General features: G+C 47.9%; 1 protein-coding gene across 2 annotated transcripts; it reads left to right on the plus strand.

The window, feature by feature from the left end:
• Positions 1-3070: 3070 nt before the first annotated feature.
• On the plus strand, positions 3071-22437 carry LOC131418512 (adenosylhomocysteinase-like). Of its 2 annotated transcripts, XM_058562876.1 has the most exons (10): positions 3071-3157; positions 8539-8729; positions 9863-9938; positions 11518-11667; positions 15280-15392; positions 15859-16066; positions 16158-16245; positions 16346-16463; positions 17309-17503; positions 21526-22437. In XM_058562876.1, the coding sequence occupies exons 1-10, from the start codon at positions 3130-3132 to the stop codon at positions 21655-21657; spliced, it is 1299 nt and encodes a 432-aa protein (XP_058418859.1). In that variant the 5' UTR covers positions 3071-3129; the 3' UTR covers positions 21658-22437. The 2 variants fall into 2 exon arrangements, with proteins under 2 accessions (XP_058418859.1, XP_058418860.1); XM_058562877.1 differs by lacking the exon at positions 11518-11667.
• The last annotated feature ends 1353 nt before the right edge of the window (positions 22438-23790 follow it).

The raw sequence follows: 23790 nt of genomic DNA on the forward strand, positions 1-23790 counted from the left end.
TAAAGTAAGCATTTACATAAATTATTTCTAAATGTAATAGAAACTAACCCAATGTCTTTTTTTTTTTTTAAAGATTTTATTTATTTATTTTTTTCCCCCAAAGCCCCAGTAGATAGTTATATGTCATAGCTGCACAACCTTCTAGTTGCTGTATGTGGGACGCGGCCTCAGCACGGCCGGAGAAGCAGTGCGTTGGTGCGCGCCCGAGATCCGAACCCGGGCCGCCAGCAGCAGAGCGTGCACACTTAACCGCTAAGCCATGGGGCCGGCCCTAACCCAATGTCTTTCAAGTTAACATGCTATGAAATAATCTTCGGTAAATAAAAGCTCATTTAAGTTTGTTAGTTTGATTAAAATAGGCATGTCCTCAGAGTTATGAACATTGTATATGATGCAGACATACAGCCTGGATTTACTAGTCAAATAAGCTCATGTTATCCCTGTTACAAATTTGTCAGCAAAATAATAGCTAAGAGTGATAACTGATTTTGTCTGATGTCTCAAAGTCTTTATAGGCAATCTAAATAATTATTGAAAACAAGTAAACTAAATAAGTGTAAAAAAGGTGAAAGTTTTGGGGAAACTTTTTAACAATGTTTATGTGTTATAATGTATGTGCTAACTTAAGATGATGGCTAACTGCTTCAGTGTCACATAAAATATTTGTGTGAGTAATCTAAATATGATTGTTACAAACAAACAGTCTAGATGTAGGTGAGATGAGTTTATACATAAACTTTTAATGATAATTATAGTTTATGACACGAGTACTTAGCCTCCAAAGTGTCTTTGATAACTTGAAACTTTGAAGTTTTACTAGGTTAAATTAAATGATAAAAGTTCATTGAGTATCTAGATCATTTCCCAATAAGATAAAATATTAGATATTAATTATTAAATCTGGTTTATCCGATTAATTGAAAAGAAAAAACAAACCACCTATTTTTAAATGAGCAAAGACATGAATGGAACTTTTACAATGAAAGAAGCCTAGATGGTTTATAATAACAATATGAATAGATGCTCAACCTCATTAGTAGTCAGAAAAATGCAAATTAAAACCACAACGAGAGGGCCAGCCCCATGGCTTAGTGGTTAAGTGCGCGCGCTCCGCTACTGGCGGCCAGGGTTCAGATCCCGGGCGCGCATCGACGCACTGCTTCTCTGGCCATGCTGAGGCCGTGTCCCACATACAGCAACTAGAAGGATGTGCAACTATGACATACAACTATCTACTGGGGCTTTGGGGGAAAAAAAAAGGAGGAGGATTGGCAATAGATGTTAGCTCAGAGCTGGTCTTCCTCAGCAAAAAGAGGAGGATTAGCACGGATGTTAGCTCAGGACTGATCTTCCTCACACACAAAAAAAACAAAAGCCACAACGAGATACCATTTCACACCCACCAGATTGGCAAAAAAAAAAATTGATAATAGGAAGTGCTGATAAGGGCAAAGAACAAGCTGTTTTATCTACTCTTGGTGGGAGTATAGACTGATGCAACCACTTTGGGTAACAGTTTCTTATTACCTAGTTAAGTTAGACATGAGCATATCTGTTCAACCAATTTGCCTCCTGGGTATCTATATCTATATCTATATATACACACAAGAATATTAGAGCAGTATTCTTCATAGTAGCAAAAAATTGAAACAACCCAACATTCATCAAGAATAGAATGAAAAAAATAAGTGGTTTATATTGAAATGAAAATAAACCACAGCTACAGCATCTACATGAATGACTTTCAAAAGCAGTGTTGAAAGAGAAAAGCGAGTTGCAGAAGAATATATACAGTGTGATTTCATTTATACAAAGGCAAAAACAGTCAAAACGAAACAACGTATTGTTTAGGGATAGTCTCATAGGTATTAAAACCAATTAAGAAAAGGAAAGCAACGGTTAACACAAAATTCACTGTAGCAGTAACTCCAGGGGTGGGGAGAAGGGGCCCGTGATTGAGAGGGGAGGCGGGTGGCTTCCGGGGTAAGGCAGTGTTTTATTCCACGGACACATGGATCAGCTGGACATAAGTGGTCACAACCGCCATAAGTGTGGGTGAGATGGCCCAGGAAGACGGAGCAGAGGAAAAAGGAACACCAACCCTTGAAGGCGCTAGAGAAGGAGGAGGAAGTTATGAAGGCCAGAGAAGGAGCCGTGTGAACAGTGGGAGGAGAGTCAGGAAAGTGGAAGACTAGGGCACACTGCGTGCAGCAGAGCAGGGAGGGGGGTTGGGGCGCAGACTGAGGCACATGCGCTGGATTCAGCCAAGTTCCCTGATGACCTTGGCTAGATCAGTCTCAGCGGAGACCTGGGGGTGGAGGCCACACAGCTGAGGACTGAGTGGGAGGTGAAACAGTGCAGGGCCAGAATGGGACAACTGAAAAAGTACAAGTACCAGAAGGGGAGGAATGAGATGGGATAGCAGCTGGGTGGAGGTTGGGGGAAGGATTCCTTGAGAGATGTTAAAGGGTGTTCGGGTGGCCAATTAAAAACACAAGGAGATACATTTTCACATCCATCAGTTTAGCAAAAACTGGTGTCAGATTGACAAGTGGTGACAGGGATGTGGAGCAACAGGCCCTCTCAAACACTGCTGGTGGGAGGGTCAGTAAAGCTACCTTAGAAAGCAATTTGGCAATATCTAGGAAAGTTAAAAATGTGCCGTCAGCCCAGAAACCTGTGTGATAGGTATCACTCGGCCCGTTTTGCAGATGAGGAAATTGAGGCTCAGGGAAGCGAACTGGTTGGAACGTCAGTTCCACTCGGTTTTGACATCGGATTCACTGGCTGAACAAGTGAAAGAACGGCCGCGGGTTCGCTGTCAGGCCTAGGGCGAGCTCCGGTCGCGACCAGCGCTGAAGGTGCTGAAGGTCGGAGGAAGGCACGAGATAAGTCTAGTCACTTCTCAGCAGGAATCGAAGACCGTTCCGGCCCCGCCCCCGTGCGTTGGCCCCGCCCCGGACAGCTCAGCTCCCCGGGACTCATGAATATGCAAAACGGAGGAAGGTATTTAAAGGCGCCGCGCCACGCGCACAACGCTGCCCGGCGCCGCTGGCCGCGCACGGGTCCTGAGTTAGGCGCACTGCCGCTTCGCCCGTGTCCATCACTCCCTGCGGAAGCGCCGCCAGCATGTCGGACAAACTGCCCTACAAAGTAGGTGAGTTCCAGGACGCGCAGCCGGCCGCGTCTGCTCCGCGCCCGCGGGCCAATCCCGGGCGCTCAGGACCCCTTGAATCTCCAGCTCGGCGCGATCCCGGCCGCGTGAGGCCGCCGGGGGCGGGAGGTTTAGTGCCGCGGCGAGCGGGTCGTCGGAGGCCGCCGCGGACTACAAGTCGGAGTCTGGAGCCGAGAACTGGCGATGTGTTCCGGGCCCGGCGGAGGCAGGCGGGGAGTGCGCACCTGGCCGCGGCTTGGGACGGCTGGTACCTGCGGGGACCTGCGCTAGGAGGCTCGGATCCTGTCTCCTGGGCCTGGACAGGCTCCTTGGCCGGCTGGGTGGTCCCTGACAAGGGCCCACCCCTCCCTGGGCCTCTTCCAGGGAGGGCCAGGGCACTGGAGCCCCGAAGGGTGTGAGGAGAGGCCTGGAGCGCGAGCCTGAGGCGGGGCCGGCACTGGTCCAGCTTTCCGGGGACTTTGGGCTCGTTGCTCAACTTCTGGGTTCACCTGCCTGACCAGCGGTGACCGTCGTGCTGAGAATCTCGGAGAAAATTTGGAGCGGTTAGAAAAATCCTTCCTGCTGTCCTATGGATAGTTAAACGCTTATTGGGCGTTTACTGTGGCATGGGCACCACCTTCTACCTTTATTATAGATTAATTAATTTTATTCTCTCGGCTCTTTAGGGTAGGGACTGTTACTTGCTTATTTTAAGAAGAGTATACTGAGACACAGCAATAAAGGTAACTTGCCCATGATCTTACAGTGTTGGAGCAGGATATGAACCCTGGCCAGGTAGGCTTCTGAGCACACCTTTTCACCACTGTATATAAGTGAACACACTTGGAACAACCCTAATGAGCAGTCAGCAAAGTCCAGTTCAGGCTGGCTGGCAATTTTTAAGTAACGTCAAGACACCATTAAACCTGGAGAAAGGCATCAACATTTAGGGAGCACTTGCTGTGTATCTGGTGATTTGCATGTGTTTATAGAATTATCTTTAGAGAAGGACTTGATCCCGTTACACAGAGGAAGAAACTGAGGCCCTAATAGGAAGTGATTTGCAAAGATTCTGTCAAACTAGTAGCTTATCAGGTAGTGTCCAGAGTAGACTGTTGTCCCCATTGTGTGGATGATGAAACTGAAGTGCAGAAAGGTTAAGTCACGGTCACATCAGTGGCAGAGCTGGAATGGGGGCTTGTCACACTGTGGAGAGATCATTGGGTCAGGGTTGAGGGCACTGAGTTGTGTGGGAGGAAAGAAGGCTGCATTTGGAAGAGGAGGAGCTTGGTGGGGTAGGGCGGGAGGAAGGAAGCCCCCATCAAGGAGGGCATACTATGCCACACCTTGGCCATATGGCATCTTCTTTAATACTCAGGACTCGTAGCAAGGTTAGGGATGATTATTCCCACTTTACAGATGAAGAAACTGAGGCTCAGAGAGGGTCTTGCCATTCCTCTTGGCTTGTCCTGGGGCAGGTGTTCCTGCAACCTCTGCAGTCCTCAGTTTCCCTGGGCACCAAAAGCCCTGGAGTTTGGAGCCCCAGACCCTCCTATGCTCTTGGAGTTGAGAGACCCACAGAAAACTCTGGGGCTGGCATAGCTGTCCTGAGGGCAGTGAAGGAGTTATTTATAGCTAGAGGGACAGGTGGTAGTGGAGGGGGTGGAGGATAGGACAGAACCCATTGTCCAATACTGCTGGGCCCCTCCCAGGAGCCTTGAGAAGGTCTTCTGGCTCTAGCCCAGCCTGGCCACCATTGACTGGCTATGGAACCTGGGGCAAAGCCCTTTCTGGGCCCTTTGCTTGTTGGGAAATGCTGGGAGTTGGGCGAGATTCAGATTTATTTCATTTTTTTTGCCACCCCTGTCCTATGCCAGCCCCTTTCATGCACCTTCTCTCATTCAGTCCTAACAACACATCTGGTCAGTAAACATTTGTTGACCCTTTCTCTCTGCCAGGCCCTGGGCTGGGCACTGGAGCTACAAAGGCGACTCAAGGATCAGGGTGGGCCAGACATGCATATACAGATAATGTCGTATTATGGTCTCCAATTTATAAGTGAGGAGATCTGCGCGCTTCTCTGTCTCCACAGCCACCACCCCGGTTCTGGTCTCCCTCCTCACAGATCTCCCTCAGTCTTTGGCTCCACAGATCCATGCAGCAGCCAAAGGAGTCTTTTCAAAAACAGATCTGGTCATGATATTCCCCTTAAACTCTGTAGGCTTCCCACCTCATTAGGAATAAAATCCTGCCTCTTCATTTCACTCCAACTACTAGACTCACCCTGGCGCACTCTCTGTTCCTCCAGCACCAATATACGAAGATCTTTCCTGTTCCATGTTTTTCTCGAGCACCTATTATGTGCCACATAGTGTATCAGGGTCTTGGGGAAGAGTCTTCCAGGCTAAGAGAAGTACCTGGGATAGGGCCTGAGGTGGGAATGAGTTTAGCTTGTCTGAAGACAGTAAGGAGGTTCATGAGGCTGAGCTAGTGAGGGGGAGAAGAGGATGGAGAGATTGGGGGAAGGGTGGGCAGTCATGGGGGTAGGGCCCTAAAGGCCATGTGAGGAGTTAGGATTTTATTTATGGGTAAGGGGAAGCCACTGGAAGTTGGTTGGTTTGTATGTTTTTTACTTTAGTAGAAGAGTGGAGATGATATAAATTAAATTTTAAAAAGCTCCCTTCCTCTGGGTTCTGTGGGAGAACAGCATGTGGGAGCAGGAAGAGCAGTGAGGAGGCTGCTTCAGCAGTCCAAGTGAGAAGTGGTTTAGATGACAGTGGGGAGATGTGGTTGGATTGCTTACATATTTGGGATGTTGAGCCAACAGCATGCTGATGGGGTGAAAGGGGGTGAAAGGGCAATAGAGGAATCAAAACATCTTGTAAGTTTTTGGCCAGAGCAGCTGGTCGAATGGTGGTTTCATTCCTTAAAATGGGAAGATTAGGGGAGTAACAAGTTTGGTGGGGTGGCACAAGGAGTCACGAGGGTTCAAACTTGACACATAATAGATCCAGTTGGGCATCCAAGTGGAGGTGCTGAGTAGGCAGTTGGATTACATGAGTCTCAAGTTCAGGGGAGAAGTTTGGGCTGAAGATAAATATGTGGGAGTCATTGCTGTGGAGAAGGTATTTATAGCCATAAAGTGGGATGAGCTCAGCTGGTGAGAGTTAAAGAGAGAGATGATGGAGGCCTGAGGGCTTCCAAACACTAGTCAGTTATATGAGGAGGAGCCAGAGGGGTAGGAGGAAATCCACGGAAAGACAGGCATAGTAGCCAAGTAAAGAAAAGGTCTCAGAACGAGGGGGACATTAGTGGGATCAGTGTCTCAGGGAGAAACATGAACACAGATGATTGACCATTAGATGTGGGCATCAGGTGGGTCTTCAGAGACCTTGAGAAGAGCAGTTTCAATGGAGTAGTGAAGTCCTCAGGAGGTGAAAGGATACGGGATCAGGCCCCAGGGAGCAGGGACAGCTGGTCTATTGTAACTAAAGAATGCCCGGTCTGTAGCTACAGATGAGAACTAGTAGAGTCCATGGAGGAAAAGTGGCATAGTTCTGAATTCTTCTCAGTGAATCCTGAAGTGAGGTCATCAGTTGATGAGGAAAGGTATTAGAGGTTTGGAGAGTAGATTGACTAAGAAAATGTCATAGGATTGCTGAAGTGTCCCTTGAGATTTGTGGTCTTAATAAATGAGACCTCTTGGTGTGATTTTCCTCCTGTTGGCCTCAGTGGCTTGGGTGCAGTGCAGGGTTAGGTTTAACCAGGGTGGGAGTTTTGCCAAGGAGTTTTCAGAGGACAAGAGGGTGGAGGGGCCATCTTAAACTGTGGAGGAAGAAGTTGAGAACATGAAGGGGGTGTGGTGAGGGACAGTGGATATCGGTAGGTTTAATGGCTTAGAGGTTCTGACCTGACTGGCTGCCACCATCCAGGTGGGCCTTGGAGTTTGGGGCTCTAGAGGGAGAGGATTGGAAAGATGGGTCATGGCCAGAGTCGGTTGCTTGAAATCAAGATTTCCAAGGGAGAGTGTCATAGGTGATGGCCTGTCAAAAGGTGGACTGGGTGGGGCTGGGGGATGGGGGAGAGGGTGTGTGTTGAGGCACAGTGGGACAAGTCCCTCCCATCGGGGGAGGACATTTCATCTCTGAAATTGCTTAGATGTACAGTAGGAAGCAGACTGACTTAGTTGGTTTATTTGTTATTACTGTATTAAATTCTCTACATTCCTTTCCCTCCCGCCCATACCCCCCTTCATGATCGGCAGGATCTTATTTTCCCTAAAGATAAAAATCACCAGGAGTCCCAGGCCGCATCCTAGACCTACTGAATCTGATTTTCCAGGGGAGATTTACAAGCTTGCCGGATGACTTGTATCAGGGAAGCTTGCGAACACTGACCTAGGGACTGACCTTAGGAATGGGCTAGTGTGGCAGAGGAGGGAGGGTGAGACTATTAGAGGGAAGAGTATTGAGATAGTGAGAGAGCTCATAATAGTATCCTTTCCTGCCTGAGAATTTGGACAAATTTGAGACATTTGGGGTGGCAGATAGAGGCCAAAATTGAACTTTCATTCCTAATGACATCGAGGCCAGATTATGTAGATTAGTGTCCAAGCCCAGTGATCCTGCTAACTGAACCCCAAACTGAGCAGTTACCCACTAGTTACAGGTAAGCTGGGCCTGAGTAGGTCTCTGTGGAAGAACATGCTTCCTGGAGGCAGGCTGGCTGCTGCTGGCTTGCAAAAGAAGGGAGAGCTCAACTGAGCATATGGCCAGTGTATTCCTCTCAAGTTGACTAATCAGGCGGGTCACTCTACCTCCCCGGGGCAGAGAGAGGCCAAGAGTGTTAGTTACACAGATGTGTTGCCTCCATTGGAAAGAAACATTAGGAGTGGGGAAGAAGGATTTTCATATCTTCAAGGAGATCAAGGAAGTGTGTTGAGTGCAAGGTGTTAGATAACATCATTGATGAGTATTGAAGGTACCAGGAGTGATGACTTGGAAGATAGAGAGCCAGGAGCTGCAATCTTTAGGGAACGAGAGGTTGGGAGGTGGCAGCAGAAAGGGTTGTGGGAGGTATATGTAGGTTGATAGCTGTTTTTCAAGAAGGCACTTACTTGTGTTGTAATTTTCGTGTACCTGTGTGATTCTTTGATGAAACGTGTTCTCCCACAAGGCTGTAAGCTGCGGTTAGGCAGGGACCAGGTCTTTCTTTTTTGACTGCCCCAGCTCCATAAATCCTGGTTGAATGAGTGGGAAGGTGCGGCGAGCAGATTGCTGGGCCTGGTGTTTCGAGTCCATAAGTGGATGAGTGACGAGTGGTGGTGCTTCCTGGTTGGTGGGATGAGGTGCCTCACAGAACTCCCATCCATCCTGCCCCTGCAGCTGACATCAGCCTGGCCTCCTGGGGACGTAAGGCGCTGGACATTGCGGAGAACGAGATGCCAGGCTTGATGCGCATGCGGGAGATGTACTCGGCCTCCAAGCCACTGAAGGGCGCCCGCATCGCAGGCTGCCTGCACATGACCGTGCAGACAGCCGTCCTCATTGAGACCCTCGTCGCCCTGGGTGCTGAGGTGAGGCCAGAAGCTGTTCTGTGGGGCAGGGAAGTCCAATGTGGTGCCCCCTCGGGCCCAGCAGGGGCTCCAGCCTTGTCACAGGGTCTCCACCCTTTGTGGTGACTTCTGCACATTTTCTCCCTGATTGGGAAGACAGCGTCTGTCTGCCCTTAAGTCACAGCTCCTGACACTGAAGCCCTGGTTGGAAAAGCTCAACCCCAGAGTCCTATTGGGTCAACTAAGGACTGGCTCTCATTGGCCCTCCCAGGGTCATGTGCTTGCCTTGGGCCAATCCTGGCTGCCTGAGGGATGGTGTGCTCTGATTGGTTCAGCCAGGGTCATGTGTACCAGTGATTGACAGGTCTTCCTACCTCTCCGCGAGTCTCAGAGCAAGATGGTTTCCTAAGGAGTAGGCTCGGCAGAGCAGCCAAAACTAACAAAGTACACACCGGGGTTTAGTCCTTGGACCTCTTCTTTCTTTACAACATCCACACTCTGGGTGGTATCATTTTATGGCTTTAAACACTGTCTATATGATGATGCCTCCCAAATACATGTACTAGCCTGGACTTCTCCCAGGAACTCCAGACTTGTATATCAGGCAGCTGATGTGTCATCTCTACTTGGAGATGTAATAGACATCTCGGTCTCACCATGTGCAAACAAACTCGTGATTTCCTAACCCTCCTCCTCCCGCAGTCTTCCCCAGGTAAGCAAAAGGAAACTCTAGCCTTCCAGGTTGTTTCGGTACAAGAACCTGGAGTCATCCCTGACTCTCAAACTCCAACAACTAATTCTGCAGCAAATCCCATCAGCTCAGCCTTCAAAATATACCCGTCATCACCTCCACTGCTACTGTTGCATTTCTTGTGTGTACTTACAACAGCTTCTTCACTTGTCCTCTTGCTTCCTTGTGGAGCCCTTTCCCTCCACACAGCACCAGAGTGATGTTTTAAAATGGAAGTCAGGTCTTGTCACTGCTCTGGCTCCCATCCACTCACCAAGGTCCCCAGCCTATGGTCGCAGAGCGGGCTGGGCCTAGGTCCCGAGCCTCTCACCCTTAGCTCCAGGGCTTTTCCTTATCCCTGTCCATGGGCCTTGGTGCTGCTGAGCCATCTGTGACCACGGTTCTGTCTTGCTGGCTCTTCCAGGTGCAGTGGTCCAGCTGCAACATCTTCTCTACCCAGGACCATGCAGCGGCGGCCATTGCCAAGGCTGGCATTCCAGGTGGGTCCTGCTTGCTGCTTGAGGATGTGGGACCACATGAAGGGCCTCTGCTTCTCCTTGTTTGCTTCACAGACTCCTACAGCAACAGGCTTCCCTACCACAGGGGAGAGGAGTCATGGCCACAGAATCCTAACCTAGTGACCCATAGGAAAGAGCTGTTTTGTCCTACTGGTCATCTCAAATCCTGTCGGAGGTTCTTATTGGCCTAGCTCCAGTCACGTGACCAGGAAAGGTGGGAGCTTATTATGGTTGGGAACCACATGATGAAGAGGAAGGAAAGTTCCTTAAAGAAAGGAACTGAAGATCCTTAAAGAAAGGGTGTGGGTCTGTTTCTAAGTTGGGGAGGGACACTGGGCAGAAAAAGAGCCCCAGAGATCTATTGCCTCGGGTCTGATGGTTGATGGGAGTGGGGAGGGACCAGCACTGGAGAGGGACTTTCATAAGGTGCTAGTGAAATGTCCACATGTCTGCCTGGGCCTGGGGAGGGGAGTAGTTAGCTCTGATGGTGATTAAATAGGACATTCATGAGTCCTTCTTGCCAACCTCAGGTGGAGGGGAAAGGGTCCAGAGGACCCCTCTAGAGACTGACCGGGGCTGGAACGCTGTGTCTCTGTCTCCTCATCCTTGGTTGGGCTTCATGGCCCTTTTCTGGAAAAGGCTTTTTTATCAAGACCATTGTCTGCCCCAGTTAGGGGGCGGGGTAGCTGCCCCTACTTGGCTGGTGTCCTTTGCTCACAGGAGGTTCATAGGAGCCCTATACCTGTGTCCCAGTCATACCATATGATGAGAAGAGCCTGGGCTGGTAGTCAGGAGCCCTGGGTTCTGAGGCCTGCTCTGAAATGCCATGCTGAGTGACTTAGGCACGTCTTAGCTCTTCTCTGGGCATCTGTAAATGATGATGATGGTAATGCCTGCCTCACAGGGTTTCTGTGAGGAAAAATGAGATGGGGCATGAAGCAGTGAGAGTAATGTCTGGCACAGAGAAAGTTCTCCATGCATAGTAGATGCTATTAGTAATTTTTTGGCCAGAGTTTGCCTGAGGCCAACCACTACAAGACTGCTGTGCCCTCAAGTATTTTCAGTGAAGAATGAACTGTGGATCTTGCCTTGTGGGTGCACCTGAGTGGTGCCCTGCCCCTGCAGCACCCCACTCCCCACTGTAGGCATTGTGGGTGGGAGTCTGGTCACTGTGGGTTGATGCCCAGTCCTTGGGGCCCAAGCAGAAAGGAGTGGGAAAGGAAATAATTATATCTAGATACTTAAATCTGGGGAACTGTACTTGGCCTCTGTCTGACTTAATCCATACTGTTGTGAGCCCCATTTACAGATGAGGAAACTGAGGCTCAGAGAGGTAAAGTGGTTTGCCCAAAGTCATACAGCTGGCAAGTACAGAGCCAGGATTTGAACGCAGATCTATATGGGTCCAAGTTGTGTTCTTCCCACCACTGAGTCCTCAGAGGGGCTGGAGGTGGCTGGGGATGAGAATTAGGAAGGAGATAGTATTGGCTCTGCTCCAGGTAGTTCCCTGGAGCAGGTGCCAGTGGGGAGGGCAGTTCTTGATGTGCTACTCACCCTCCAGTGTATGCCTGGAAGGGTGAAACAGATGAGGAGTACCTGTGGTGCATTGAGCAGACGCTGTACTTCAAGGATGGCCCCCTCAACATGATTCTGGATGATGGCGGTGACCTCACCAACCTTGTCCACACCAAGTACCCGCAGCTCCTGTCGGGTGAGTAAGGCAGGTGGTGGGCTGAGTGCTGGCAGTTTAGAAACAGATGGGGAGTACCTGCTTGCCCATGTAAAAGCAGCAGGTCTGGCAGGACTCCCAGTGCCTCGAGCAGCAGATTCTATGGAAGATGGGAGGACAGCAGGCTCCTGTAGGCGTGCTGGGGTGTGGCTTCCTGACTTCTGATGGTGTGGGGGTTGGGTGGCTGGGGAAGGCCTGGTTGAGATGATGGTCCAAGGGCAAGCATAAGACCAGGGCTAGAAACCTCTGGGAAAGGAGTCAGCTTTGTTAAAAGCAGGGCAGAGAAGAAAGTGCAGGGGAGGGAGGCGGTGAGTGCAAAGGCCCTGAGGCAGGAAAGGACTGACTTTGAGGAAACAGAAAGGAAGCCAGGTTGTTGCTGGGGTTTAGTGAAGACTTAGTAGGCCAAGAGAAAAGAATTTCGCTTGATCCTGAGAGCAAAGGGAGGTAATTGGAGGGTTTTGAAAAGATTTCTCTCAAATATACATGTTAAAAATGGCTGCTGTTGGTTCAACCTCCACAAATCAATCAATGAGATACACCACATTAACAAAATGAGGAATAAAAATCACATGATCATTTCAATAGATGCTGAGAAAGCATTTGATAAGATCCAACATCCATTTATGACATAAACTCTCAATAAAATGGATATAGAAGGAAAGTATTTCAACATAATAAAGGCCATATATTATACCCCACAGCCAACATCATACTAAACATGGGAAAAACTGAAAGCCATCCCTTTGAGAACAGGAACAGGACAGGGGTGCCCATCTCACCACTCTTATTCAACATAGTTCTGGAGGTTTTAGCCAGAGCAATTAGGCAAGAAAAAGAAATAAAAGTAATCCAAATTGGCAATGAAGAAGTGAAACTCTCACTATTTGCAGACAACATGAGTCTACATATAGAAAATCCTAAAGAATCCACCGGAAAACTATTAGAAATAATCAACAACAACAGCAAAGTTGCAATGTACAAAATCAACTTACAAAACTCAGTTGCATTTCTATACTCTAATAACGAACTAACAGAAAGAGAACTCAAGAATACAATCCCATTTACAATTGCAAGAAAAAGAATAAAATTTCTAGGAATGAATTTAACCAAGGAGGGGAAACACCTATACAATGAAAACTATAATACATTGTTAAAAGAAATTGATGATGACATCAAGTAATGCAAAGATATTTCATGCACATGGATTGGAAGAATAAACATAGTTAAAATGTATACTACCTGAAGCAGTCTACAGATTCAATGAAATCCCAATCAGAATCCTAATGAGCTTTATCAAGGAAATAGAACAAAGAATCCTAAAATTCCTACGGGGCAACAAAAGACCCTGAATAGCTAAAGCAGTCCTGAAAAAAAAGAACATAGCTGGAGGCATCACAATCCCTGATTTCAGAATATACTACAAAGTGATAGTAATGAAAATAACATGGTACTGGTACAAAAACAGACACACAGATCAGTGGAACAGAATTGAAAGCCCAGAAACAAAACCACACATCTACGGACAGCTAATCTTTGACAAAGGAGCTGAGAACATGCAATGGAGAAAGGAAAGTCTCTTCAATAAATGGTGCTGGGAAAACTGGACGGCCACATGCAACAGAATGAAAGTAGACCGTTATCTATCACCATACACAAAAATTAACTCAAAATGGTTTAAAAACTTGAGGTAAGACATGAAACCATAAAACTCCTAGAAGAAAATATAGGCAGTACACTCTTTGACATTGGTCTTAGAAGGATCTTTTCTAATACCATGTTTACTCAGGCAAGGGGAACAAAAGAAAAAAATAAACAAATGGGACTTCATCAGACTAAAGAGCTTCTGCAAGGCAAAGGAAACCAGGAATAAAATGAAAAGACAACCCACCAACTGGGAGAAAATATTTGCAAATCATATATCTGACAAGGAGTTAATCTCCAAAATATATAAAGAACTCACACAGCCTGAGAAAAACAAACAACCTGATCAAAAAATGGGCAGAGGATATGAACAGACGTTTTTCCCAAGAAGATATAGAGACAGCCAACAGACACATGGAAAGATGTTCAACGTCACTAGTCATCAGAGAAATGCAAATCAAAATTAGAATGAGGGGGCTGGCCCCGTGGTGTAGCGGTTAAGTGTGCACACTCCGCTGCTGGCGGCCCGGGTTCGGATCCCAGGCGTGCACCGACGCACTGCTTGTCAGGCCATGCTGTGGCAGTGTCCCACATAAAGTGGAGGAAGATGGGCATGGATGTTAGCCCAGGGCCAGTATTGCTCAGCAAAAAAAAAAAAACAAAAAACAAAAAACGAGGAGGATTGGCATGGATGTTAGCTCAGGGCTGATCTTCCTTACCAAAAAAAAAAAAAAACTAGAATGAGATATCGCCTTACACCTCTTAGAATGGCTACAATCAACAAGCCAAAAAATAACAAATTTTGGAGAGGATGTGGAGAAAAGGGAACCCTCATACACTGTTGGTGGGAACGCGAACTGGTGCAGCCACTATGGAAAACAGTATGGAGATTTCTTAAAAAATTAAAAATAGAAACACCCTATGATCCAGCTATCCCACTACTGGGTATTTATCCAAAGAACTTGAAATCAACAATTCAAAAAGACTTATGCACCCCTGTGTTCATTGCAGCATTATTCACAATAGCCAAGACATGGAAGCAACCCAAGTGCTCAACAACTGATGAATGGATAAAGAAGATGTGGTATATATATATACAATGGACTACTACTCAGTCACGGAAAGACAAAATTGTCCCATTTGCAACAACATGGGTGGACCTTGAGGGTATTGTGTTAAGTGAAATAAGCCAGATAGAGAAAGACAAACACTGTGTAATTTCACTCATGTGGAAGATAAACTAACACACAGACAAAGGGAAGAGATTAGTGGTTTCAGAGGGGAATAGGGTTGGGGGTGGGCATAAGGGGTAAAGGGGCACATATATATAGTGACTGATAAATAATAATGTACCACTGAATTTTCACAGTTGTAAACTATTATGACCTCAATAAAAAAAAAAAAAAGGCTGCTGTGCCCCGTTGGCCCAGTGGTTAAAGTTTGGCATGCTCCACTTTGGCGGCCAAGGTTTGATTTCTTGGTATGGAACCACACCACTCGTCTGTCATTTGCCATGCTGTGGCAGTGGCTCACATAAAAAAAAAGAGGAACACTGGCAACAGATGTTAGCTCAGGGCAAATCTTCCTGAGGAAAAAAAAAAATGGCTGCTGTGTGGAGGATGGGTTGTGGCTGGGAGATCAGGCAAGAGCTGATGGTGGCAGGGACCAGGGCAGTGCAGTGGGAATGGAGAGTCAGGAGTGGTTGGGAGGTAGAATGACTAGGACTGGTGGTGGTGGTGACTCCTCCCTCATGCTGGCCTGGGTGATTGGGTGGACTGTGGTATCAGTCACAGTCACAGAGATGGGAACCCAGAAAGAGGAGTGGCTTTAGGGGGCAAAGATGAGGAGTTTGGCTGAGTTCAGGTGTAGCCTCTTGGGGCCTCATCCCAGAGGCCCCCATCTTTCGGGCAGCCTCTTCCTGGCCTGAAGCTCATCCCCTCCCCTCTTGTTAAGGCATCCGAGGCATCTCTGAGGAGACCACGACGGGGGTCCACAACCTATACAAGATGATGGCCAACGGGATCCTGAAACTGCCTGCCATTAACGTCAATGACTCTGTCACCAAGGTGAGCCCATGGGACAGTGACAGCTCCAGCCCTTGGCTCCCAGTGCAGCTCAGGAGTAGACCCCTGGAGAGGGGACCCTGGGAAGGCTGCAGACTAGGCATGTGAAGCCCTTATTTGGTGGGAGGGAGGGGCTGTAGACTGAGCGTAAGGAGTGCATTGAAGAGGGAGAGAACTGCGCAGTGAGCCTCAGAGCTGGGCATGAAGAGCGTTAAAGTGGAGCAGATTCTTTGACTGAGCAATCTCTCCTAGTAATTGATCCTCAGGAAGCTTTCTGGACCAGCAGAGAAAGGCTAGGAGGAAGGTCTTGAGGGTGATCAGGGTAAGGGGCACATGAGGGCATTAGCTGGTGGGGAGAAGTCACAGGAGGTGATCAGCCCAAGGCCCTCCAGGCTGAGATGCTGAGAGTGGGTCTGAGATCTCAGGGCCTTGCCTGCCCACATCACCCCCTTGCTCCCTCTCCTTTCAGAGCAAGTTTGACAACCTCTATGGCTGCCGAGAGTCCCTCATAGATGGCATCAAGCGGGCCACAGACGTGATGATTGCGGGCAAGGTGGCGGTGGTAGCGGGCTATGGCGACGTGGGCAAGGGCTGTGCCCAGGCCCTGAGGGGTTTTGGGGCCCGCGTCATCATCACGGAGATCGACCCCATCAACGCACTGCAGGCTGCCATGGAGGGTATGATAGGGCGAGGGTTGGCAGTCAGCCACTGGGGCCAGAGGAGGGGCCAGGCCACCCTGGATGACCCGTGGCCACTGTCTCTGCACAGGCTATGAGGTGACCACCATGGATGAGGCCTGTCAGGAGGGCAACATCTTTGTCACCACCACGGGCTGTATTGACATCATCCTCGGCCGGTAGGTACCAGGTGGGCGGATCCTGGGCAGCGAGGCAGGGGGCAGGCTTGGGGCTGCTCTTTGTCCCTGACAGTCTCCCATGGGCTTGGGCTCCCCACAGGCACTTTGAGCAGATGAAGGATGATGCCATTGTGTGTAACATCGGACAGTTTGACGTGGAGATTGATGTCAAGTGGCTGAATGAGAACGCTGTGCAGAAGGTGAACATTAAGCCTCAGGTGAGAATCCCCAGCCCTGCCAGCAGGGTGGGGGGATGGAGGGCTGACGGAGGGCCGTGCTTGTGGGCTGGCCGCCAAGGATGGCAGATGGGGAGGCTCTGGCAACCTGGGCAGTGGGATGGGGAGGAAGAGGGCCTGGATTCAGGGCCACTTGAATCAGAATCTCAGAGTGAGGCCAGGGCACCCCCATTTTTCAAAGCTCCCAAGATGATTCTGATGTGCAGCTAACACTGAGGGCTGCTGAGTTCAGCTTTTCCTAAGCATGGGGATTGAGAACATGGGATCTGTCCTCACACTGTCCAGGCTCAAATTGCAGCCACTTTATAGTGTGCAACTTTGGACAAATGACTTAACCCTTTAAACTTCAGTTTCTTTATCTGTGAAATGGGAATAATAGTAGTACTTAAATCGTAGGGTTGTTATTAGGATTAAATATGATAATTTTATGTGTGTATATATGTATATACATATTTTTATTTATATGTGTGTGTGTGTGTGTATATATATAGTTATGTGTACGCTCTTAGCCCAGGGCACATGGCAGTAATAATAATAATAACAATAACAACATTAACTAATACTTACCAAGTACTTTGTATGTGCTAAGCCATCTGTCAAGTGCTTTACATGTGTCAGCTCATTATATATTCTCCCAGGAGACCTATGAGGTCTGCAATTTAGAGTTGCTTAATAATATTGGCTCTTATTACTAATTGTGTGTGCCAGGCCCTTCCTGGACACTGTTGGAGGTAGGGAGGCCTGCTAGACAACAGGGTCGGATGAGGCAGGGTGGACACTGGGAGCAGTGCCCTGCCAGCCCTCACCACTGCTCCGCCCACTTGCAGGTGGACCGCTACTGGCTGAAAAATGGGCGCCGCATCATCTTACTGGCTGAGGGCCAGCTGGTCAACCTGGGCTGCGCCATGGGCCACCCCAGCTTTGTGATGAGCAACTCCTTCACCAACCAGGTGCTGGCGCAGATCGAGCTGTGGACCCACCCAGACAAGTACTCTATTGGGGTCCACTTCCTGCCCAAGAAGGTGGGTTCCCACCTCCACCCCAGGCCAAGGGTCATGTGTCCAATGCTGGGCTCTCCTCACAGGGCTTGCCAGAGTTTGTAAAGTGCTCACCTCTCTACCCTCTTAGAGGTCCTCACAGCATCCTCTACAGGGCACAAATCATTCTTTCCATTTAACAGAAGAGGAAACTGAGGCCCAAAGCAGGGAATGACACCCTGAAGTGGCAGGGCTGGGTGGTGAGAACAGCATGGGCTTTGGAGTGAAAGACACCCAGGTTTAAATCTCGGCCTTACCACCTAGAAGCTGTATGATTGGGGCAAGTTACTTAACTTCTCTGTGCCTCTATTTCCTTACCTGTAAAATGAGGGTGATAGTACCTCCTTTAAGAATTGTGAGGATTTCCTTAGATCGGGGGTCACAAATGCATTAGCCCACAGGGATTGGGCAGATAAATGAGTGATGTGGGCTGGGTGGGAACTGACTGAAGAACACATGCCCCAGCTGAAGGGATTGGCTGCCTGTCATCAACCTGGAGTCCGGACCCGTTGGACCAGGGCTCCTGATATAAGTGAGCAAGGGCTTGTTCTGCCCACCACAACCTGGTGCCAATCACTTGCAAGATGAGCCGGTGGTCGAGAAAGGGGTTTTTATTTGATTAGCCAGCAAAATGGCAAGATGGTGGACTTATGTCCCAAAGACCATCTTAAACAAGTACAAACTCTTGAGGCAGTTACATAGGGAGAAAGGGGAATAAGGAGGAGGTCTAGTTATTTCTGGCATCCACTATCCAGACTTCTTGTCTCCTGTGTTGCTGGCAGGGTCCGATGTTATTTCCTGTTCTAACAATGGGTTTCCATCATGGGCGGGCTCCACATTCTTCTTGGTTCCTGGAAAATAACTCATACTGGGGTCAGCCAAATTCCATTATCAGATTTATAAGACTGCTGAGGCATGTCAATGGTGTCCCTTTTAGGGAAGTGTACTTTATACAGCACTGCCTCAGCTAGATTAATATAGATTAGTGATTAGTTAGTAACCTGTGATTAACAGTTACACTGACATTTCAAGAAAAGCCAGATATCAAAATTTTTGTATGAAATATTCAATTTTTATATGTAGGCAACTCATTGCCGTTTTTAAAAATAACCAGGTGGGTCAACTTGGACATGTCCGTAAGCCGAATGCAGCCTATAGGCTGCAGGACTATGGCCTTGGAATGAGATGATGCCATTAACACACTGAGCGTGGCCCTGACATGTTAGGGGTGTGTGGTCAGGGTTACCATGACAATGAGGTTCTCTGACGTCAAATCCAGTGCTCATCCTAACACCCCATGCAACATGTTCCCCCGCAGGGGTCAGAATTGCTCTGTTTTAGTCCTGGCTCTTTTTGCCAGTGTCATGGGTGAACTTGGCTTTGCTCCTTAGCCTATCTGGGCCTGTTTCCTTATCAGCTAAATATAAGGAGTAGGTTTTACTCTTCCAGCCTTTAGCTACTGGAGAGGCTGTGATGGAGTCTCCATACAACCCCTCCCAGCCCTTGAAAAGCTGGTTCTGCCAACTCATAAGAAGTAAGAAGAGTGCTGGGTGTCCACTCAAGGCCTGGGGTGTCTGTCCCCAGAGCCAACCAACTCCTTTCCCACTAGTCTTCCTTAGGCACTGTGTTGCCAGCCTAGATATTTTACTCATAAGGGCCTCCAGGGCTATCCCGTTCTATGTAGCCTGCCAGGGTCCCAGGCTTGTTATGGGGTGAAAAAAAGTCTCATTTGACCTTCATCTGATCCCAATTGGAGGAAATATGGCTGTGAATATGGAGAGAAAGTAAGCAGGCCTTTGAAATGATGCCAGAGTTGGAAGTGAAAAGGCAAACATCTCATCTCCTACCCCAGCACCTGGCCCCAATCTGACTTCCTTCCTCCATCACTGCCAAGACATGGATTGGGGACAGGCTTCATGCCTCATGTGCAACGTGTGGGCGAGGGATTAGGTACTTTGATTAACAACAGTGACAGAGAGAGCAGCCACCATTTATTAAGGTACCCACTTGTACCAAGCACTCTGAATAGCACTGATCTTTGTAACAGTGAGAGATCCATACTACAAATGAGGAAACTAAGGTTCAGATATTGACCTGCCCCCACAGCTGTTAAGTATTAGGCCAGATTAGAACCCAGCTCTGTCTGTCCAAGTAGTTAACCGTTATGACACACTGCCTTCTGGATGCAGGGTGCCGGGAGAAGGAAGGGTGTTCTGGGCTAGGACCAGTCAAGCAAAGGGAGGATTCAGTGTACTCTGGGATTTGGAGACCTTCATTCTGCCTCCAGAACTGATGTGGGCTTGGGTTCTGCTCCTGCCTTTGCCTGCCTCTTCCCAGTTTCTTTATCTGTTAAATAGAAGAATAAATCCTGCCCTCCTTCTTAGGGTTGTTTGTGAGGCTCTGGTGAGACGGTAGATATGAAACCACTTGGGAATGTAAAGCTCTCTGGGCTGGGCTGTAGTCAAGGCTATCATGCCATCATGGGATGGGACATGGGGCCCTGAGAGTAGAGAGAGGCACCGCCCAGAGCTAGAAGCTGAGAGAGTGAGAGCCCCTTCTCTAAGTGCAACCACTTGCCCTTCTTTTCAGACCCCTTTTATGCGTTTCAGCACTGCTGAGACTTAGAAATTGGCCTTGTCTAACCCCAGCCTCTGTCCTCCTTGGTTTCTGTTCTGGCTCTTCAAAGCTGCCTTGGAGGCCATAAGTTGGGATCTTGAGACAATTTTGGGACTTTGGAGCCAGATGGACTTGGGTTCAAATCCTAGCTCTGTCATTAACTACCTGTGGTCATTAACTAACCTTGGGCTGTCATTAACTAACCTTGAGCAAGTCATTCCACCTTTCTGAACCTTGATTTCCTCATTTGTAAAAGGAGATGGCAATTTTTTATTAATCAGCATCCTTTTGGTGGCAAGTGGTAGATAGAAACCGTGTTCAAACCAGTGTATTAGTTATCTGTTGCTGTATAACAATTTAACCCCCAGACTTATTGCCTTAAAACAATAAACATCTGTTATTTCAGTTTTTGTGGGTCAGGAATTTGAGAGCAGCTTAGCTTGGTTAGGTCCTGACTCGAGGCCTTCATGAGGTTACAGTCAAAAAGTCAGCCAGGGCTGCAGTCAGCTGAGGCTTCACTGGAGCTGGAAGATCCACTTGACATCACTGTTGGCAGGAGGTCTCAGTTCCTTGCCACATGGGTTTCTGCATAGGGCTGCTTAAGTGTCCTCATGAGATGGCAGCTGGCCTTCTTCTCCAGGGGGAGAGCCAAGGAGGAAGCTGCATGCCTTTTAGGACCTAGTCTCCAAGTCATACACCATCACTTCTGCTTTATTCTGTTCATTAGAAGTGAGTAACTCAAGGGGTGAGGAATTAGGCTCCATCTCTTGAGGGAAGGAGTATTATGAATTTGTAGACAAAGAGTTTAAGGACATATTTAAAAACAACCACAACCAGTTTAATCTAAAAAGGAGCTCTATTGGCTATATAATGGAGGAGTCTAAGTTTCAGACACTGGATCCAGGGATTCAATGTCAGAGCTGTCTTTCTCTGTCTCTTGGCTCATTTTTTCTCTACATTCACTTCATTTGTCAAATAGACTTGCCACTGGTGGGCTGAGACTGACACCCTCCCTGTTTAGGAATCCCAGTGGAATTGGAGAGCCTGTCTCTACTTGTCATGGAAAATATGTCCTGTCCATGGATAAATTCCAGGGAAGCTTGTTGGTTAGCTGCTTGGGTTGGTGGATGGTGAGGAAGGATATGTAATTGGTGGTCCTACCGGGGCTACTTGGAGGAGAGGATGTAGCGTGGTTCTCTCCTCAGGAAAGGGAACTGGGTAGCCAAAAACAACATGTCCACTGAGGTTGGCTGTGAGGGTAGAATGAGATAGTATGTGTAACACACATGGCAGACACAACAGAACAGTTCTGACCTCTGTTGGCAGCTGGATGCAGGTAAGGGGTCCCAGAGCATGGCACTGATTGTAGGTCTTCCTGTGTTTCTCCCCAGCTGGATGAAGCAGTGGCTGAAGCCCACCTGGGCAAGTTGAATGTGAAGCTGACCAAGCTGACTGAGAAACAGGCCCAGTACCTGGGCATGTCCCGTGATGGCCCCTTCAAACCTGATCACTACCGCTACTGAGAATCAGGCCGGCCCTTAGCCTTCCAGCTGCTGCCCTGGCCCGGATCCCACCTCTCCTCCCCAAGAACAATGGCACCAACTTTGAGCTTGGTTTGTTAATGTCCCCCATCAACTCCCTGGGGCTGGTCACTCAGTCTTTGGCTTCTGCTGCACCTCTCATACTCTTCTAAGTTTGGCAGGGGGAATTGAGAAGCCCTTCTTCAAGCCCTGGTCATGACGGAGGTACACGGGAGATACCCACAGGGAACCATGAGCTCAGGGGTTTTGGAACTGCTCACTCAGTCAGTCCTTTTTTAGGCTGGAAGTCAGCAGCCCATCCACTTTACCATCTAGGCCCTCACCTGGCTTATGGACTTTATACTCATGTTCTTGGCTTACAGGTTCACTGGTTCCTCAGCCCATGACAGATGAGAAGGACCTATATCAAAGGGCAGGGAGGAACTGTTGGAGTTTGAGTGTTCCTAAGAGCTTGGCTTAGTGCTAGACATTCTCTTAAACCTCAGAACAATGAGCTTGGTACTTTCAGTCCCTATTTTACAGGGGTTAGAATGTACTGTTAAGGAAAAGCGAAGAAAGGATAAGAAAAATGACAGCCAGAGGTTGAGAAGGCCCAGAGAAACATAAAAGCAGGCATAGATCTGCCACCACATTGTAACATGATGGTTCCTATCACAACCTTGGATCAAAAAGAGACTAATTTGTTCTATAGTGTTTATATAGGATGTTTGTAATATCAAAAGAGATCAGGAAGGTGAGTAAATAAAAATTTTGGTGCCTAAATGAATTTTGAGCCTTTATTATATAGATAATCCACTGCCAACAACGTACGGCATGAGCAAGGGTTAGAGCAAGGGGTAATAGTTGTGTGCTGATAAAGACAAGCAGTTGTCTGCAGTGCAGAGGGATAAAGGCTGCAGGCAAACCCTTGGGGTTGAAAGGATGGGTAAAGTGAAAGAAGTCTTATCTCTTCATGTGTGTCTTGTAAACAGCCTGTTTTTTAACCCAACCTAAGACTGTCATTTAATAGGTGAATTTAACCCATTTATATTTATTGTAATTCCTGTTTGTATTTATTTCCTCCACCTTATTTTTTGTGTTCCAATTCATATTTTCTTTATCTCCCCATTTCCACTTTAGATTTATCCAGTTCTCCTTGGGGCACTGTTATTTATTGAGCACCTACTGGGTGCTAGGTGCTTTGTAGTTGATTTTCTTCTCAAAAGAAGCTTAGTAATATTATTAGCCTAATTTTATAGATGAGAATGGAGACTCATAGAGGTTAAGTATCTGTCCTAAAGTCACACAGTTTATAAGAGGCCTCACTGTGATTCAAATGATAGGAAAGTGGGTGGGAAATTGTGCTCCCTCCTACTTGCCTAAATGGTCATGTACTGAACCCCTGTCTGGTCTTAGAAATCAAAGAAAAACAAGAACCCACCTTGGAAGGGTAACTAAGGCTCTCCTAAGGGTCATCCACTAAATGGAAGGCCTGATATCAGAGTTTGCTTGAATGTTTGAGACCTAACCTCAACCTGCTGGGAATCTCAGGCTAGAGGGAGAAGGCAGGCACATGAACAGCCTTGCCATCTGTTGGCACTTCCTTTTCTCTGCCCTGCTTCAGACTCCAGTGCCTGGCAGCAATAGGAAAAGGGCCGCATGCAAGAGGCGGTGCTTGAAATGGATTTTGAAAGAACTGAAGATTTTGAATTGGAGGAATTAAAGGCAAGGGCATTCCAGGCAGCAGAACAGATTAAGCAAGAGTGAGTTAGGGGGCAGGGGGTTCAGCTCTAGTATAGGGGGAACTATGAGATAGAGGGCTAGAAAGGTGGTCTGGAGGACTGGAAGGAGAGGCCTTGAACACCAGGATGAGACCTTACTTTTAATCCTTGAGCTGCACAGACTCCTGAAATGTTCCTACTTGACTGAACAGTCCACACTTGTGGCTTGTTCCTTTTTGTATTCTTAGCCTCTGGCTATGAGGTGATGGTATTACTCCCATGTTACTAGTGAGCAGAGAGGTTGCGAGAGGCCAAGTGGCCTGACCCAAGATCATACAGTAAGTGGTGATGCCTGGACTCCAGCTCAGGTTGGTCTAAGTCCAGGGCCATGCTCTCATGTGAGACAACGGGAAAT

This window comes from Diceros bicornis, chromosome 19 (assembly GCF_020826845.1).
Source record: "Diceros bicornis minor isolate mBicDic1 chromosome 19, mDicBic1.mat.cur, whole genome shotgun sequence".
Lineage (NCBI taxonomy): Eukaryota > Metazoa > Chordata > Mammalia > Perissodactyla > Rhinocerotidae > Diceros > Diceros bicornis.

Bases quoted from the DNA above. Each gene is read 5' to 3' on its own strand.
- LOC131418512 (XM_058562876.1), top strand. From the start codon at position 3,130: ATGTCGGACAAACTGCCCTACAAAGTAG. The intron at 9,939-11,517 runs GTGGGTCCTGCT...CTCACCCTCCAG, and splicing joins TGCCAAGGCTGGCATTCCAG to TGTATGCCTGGAAGGGTGAA. The intron at 11,668-15,279 runs GTGAGTAAGGCA...CCTCTTGTTAAG, and splicing joins GTACCCGCAGCTCCTGTCGG to GCATCCGAGGCATCTCTGAG.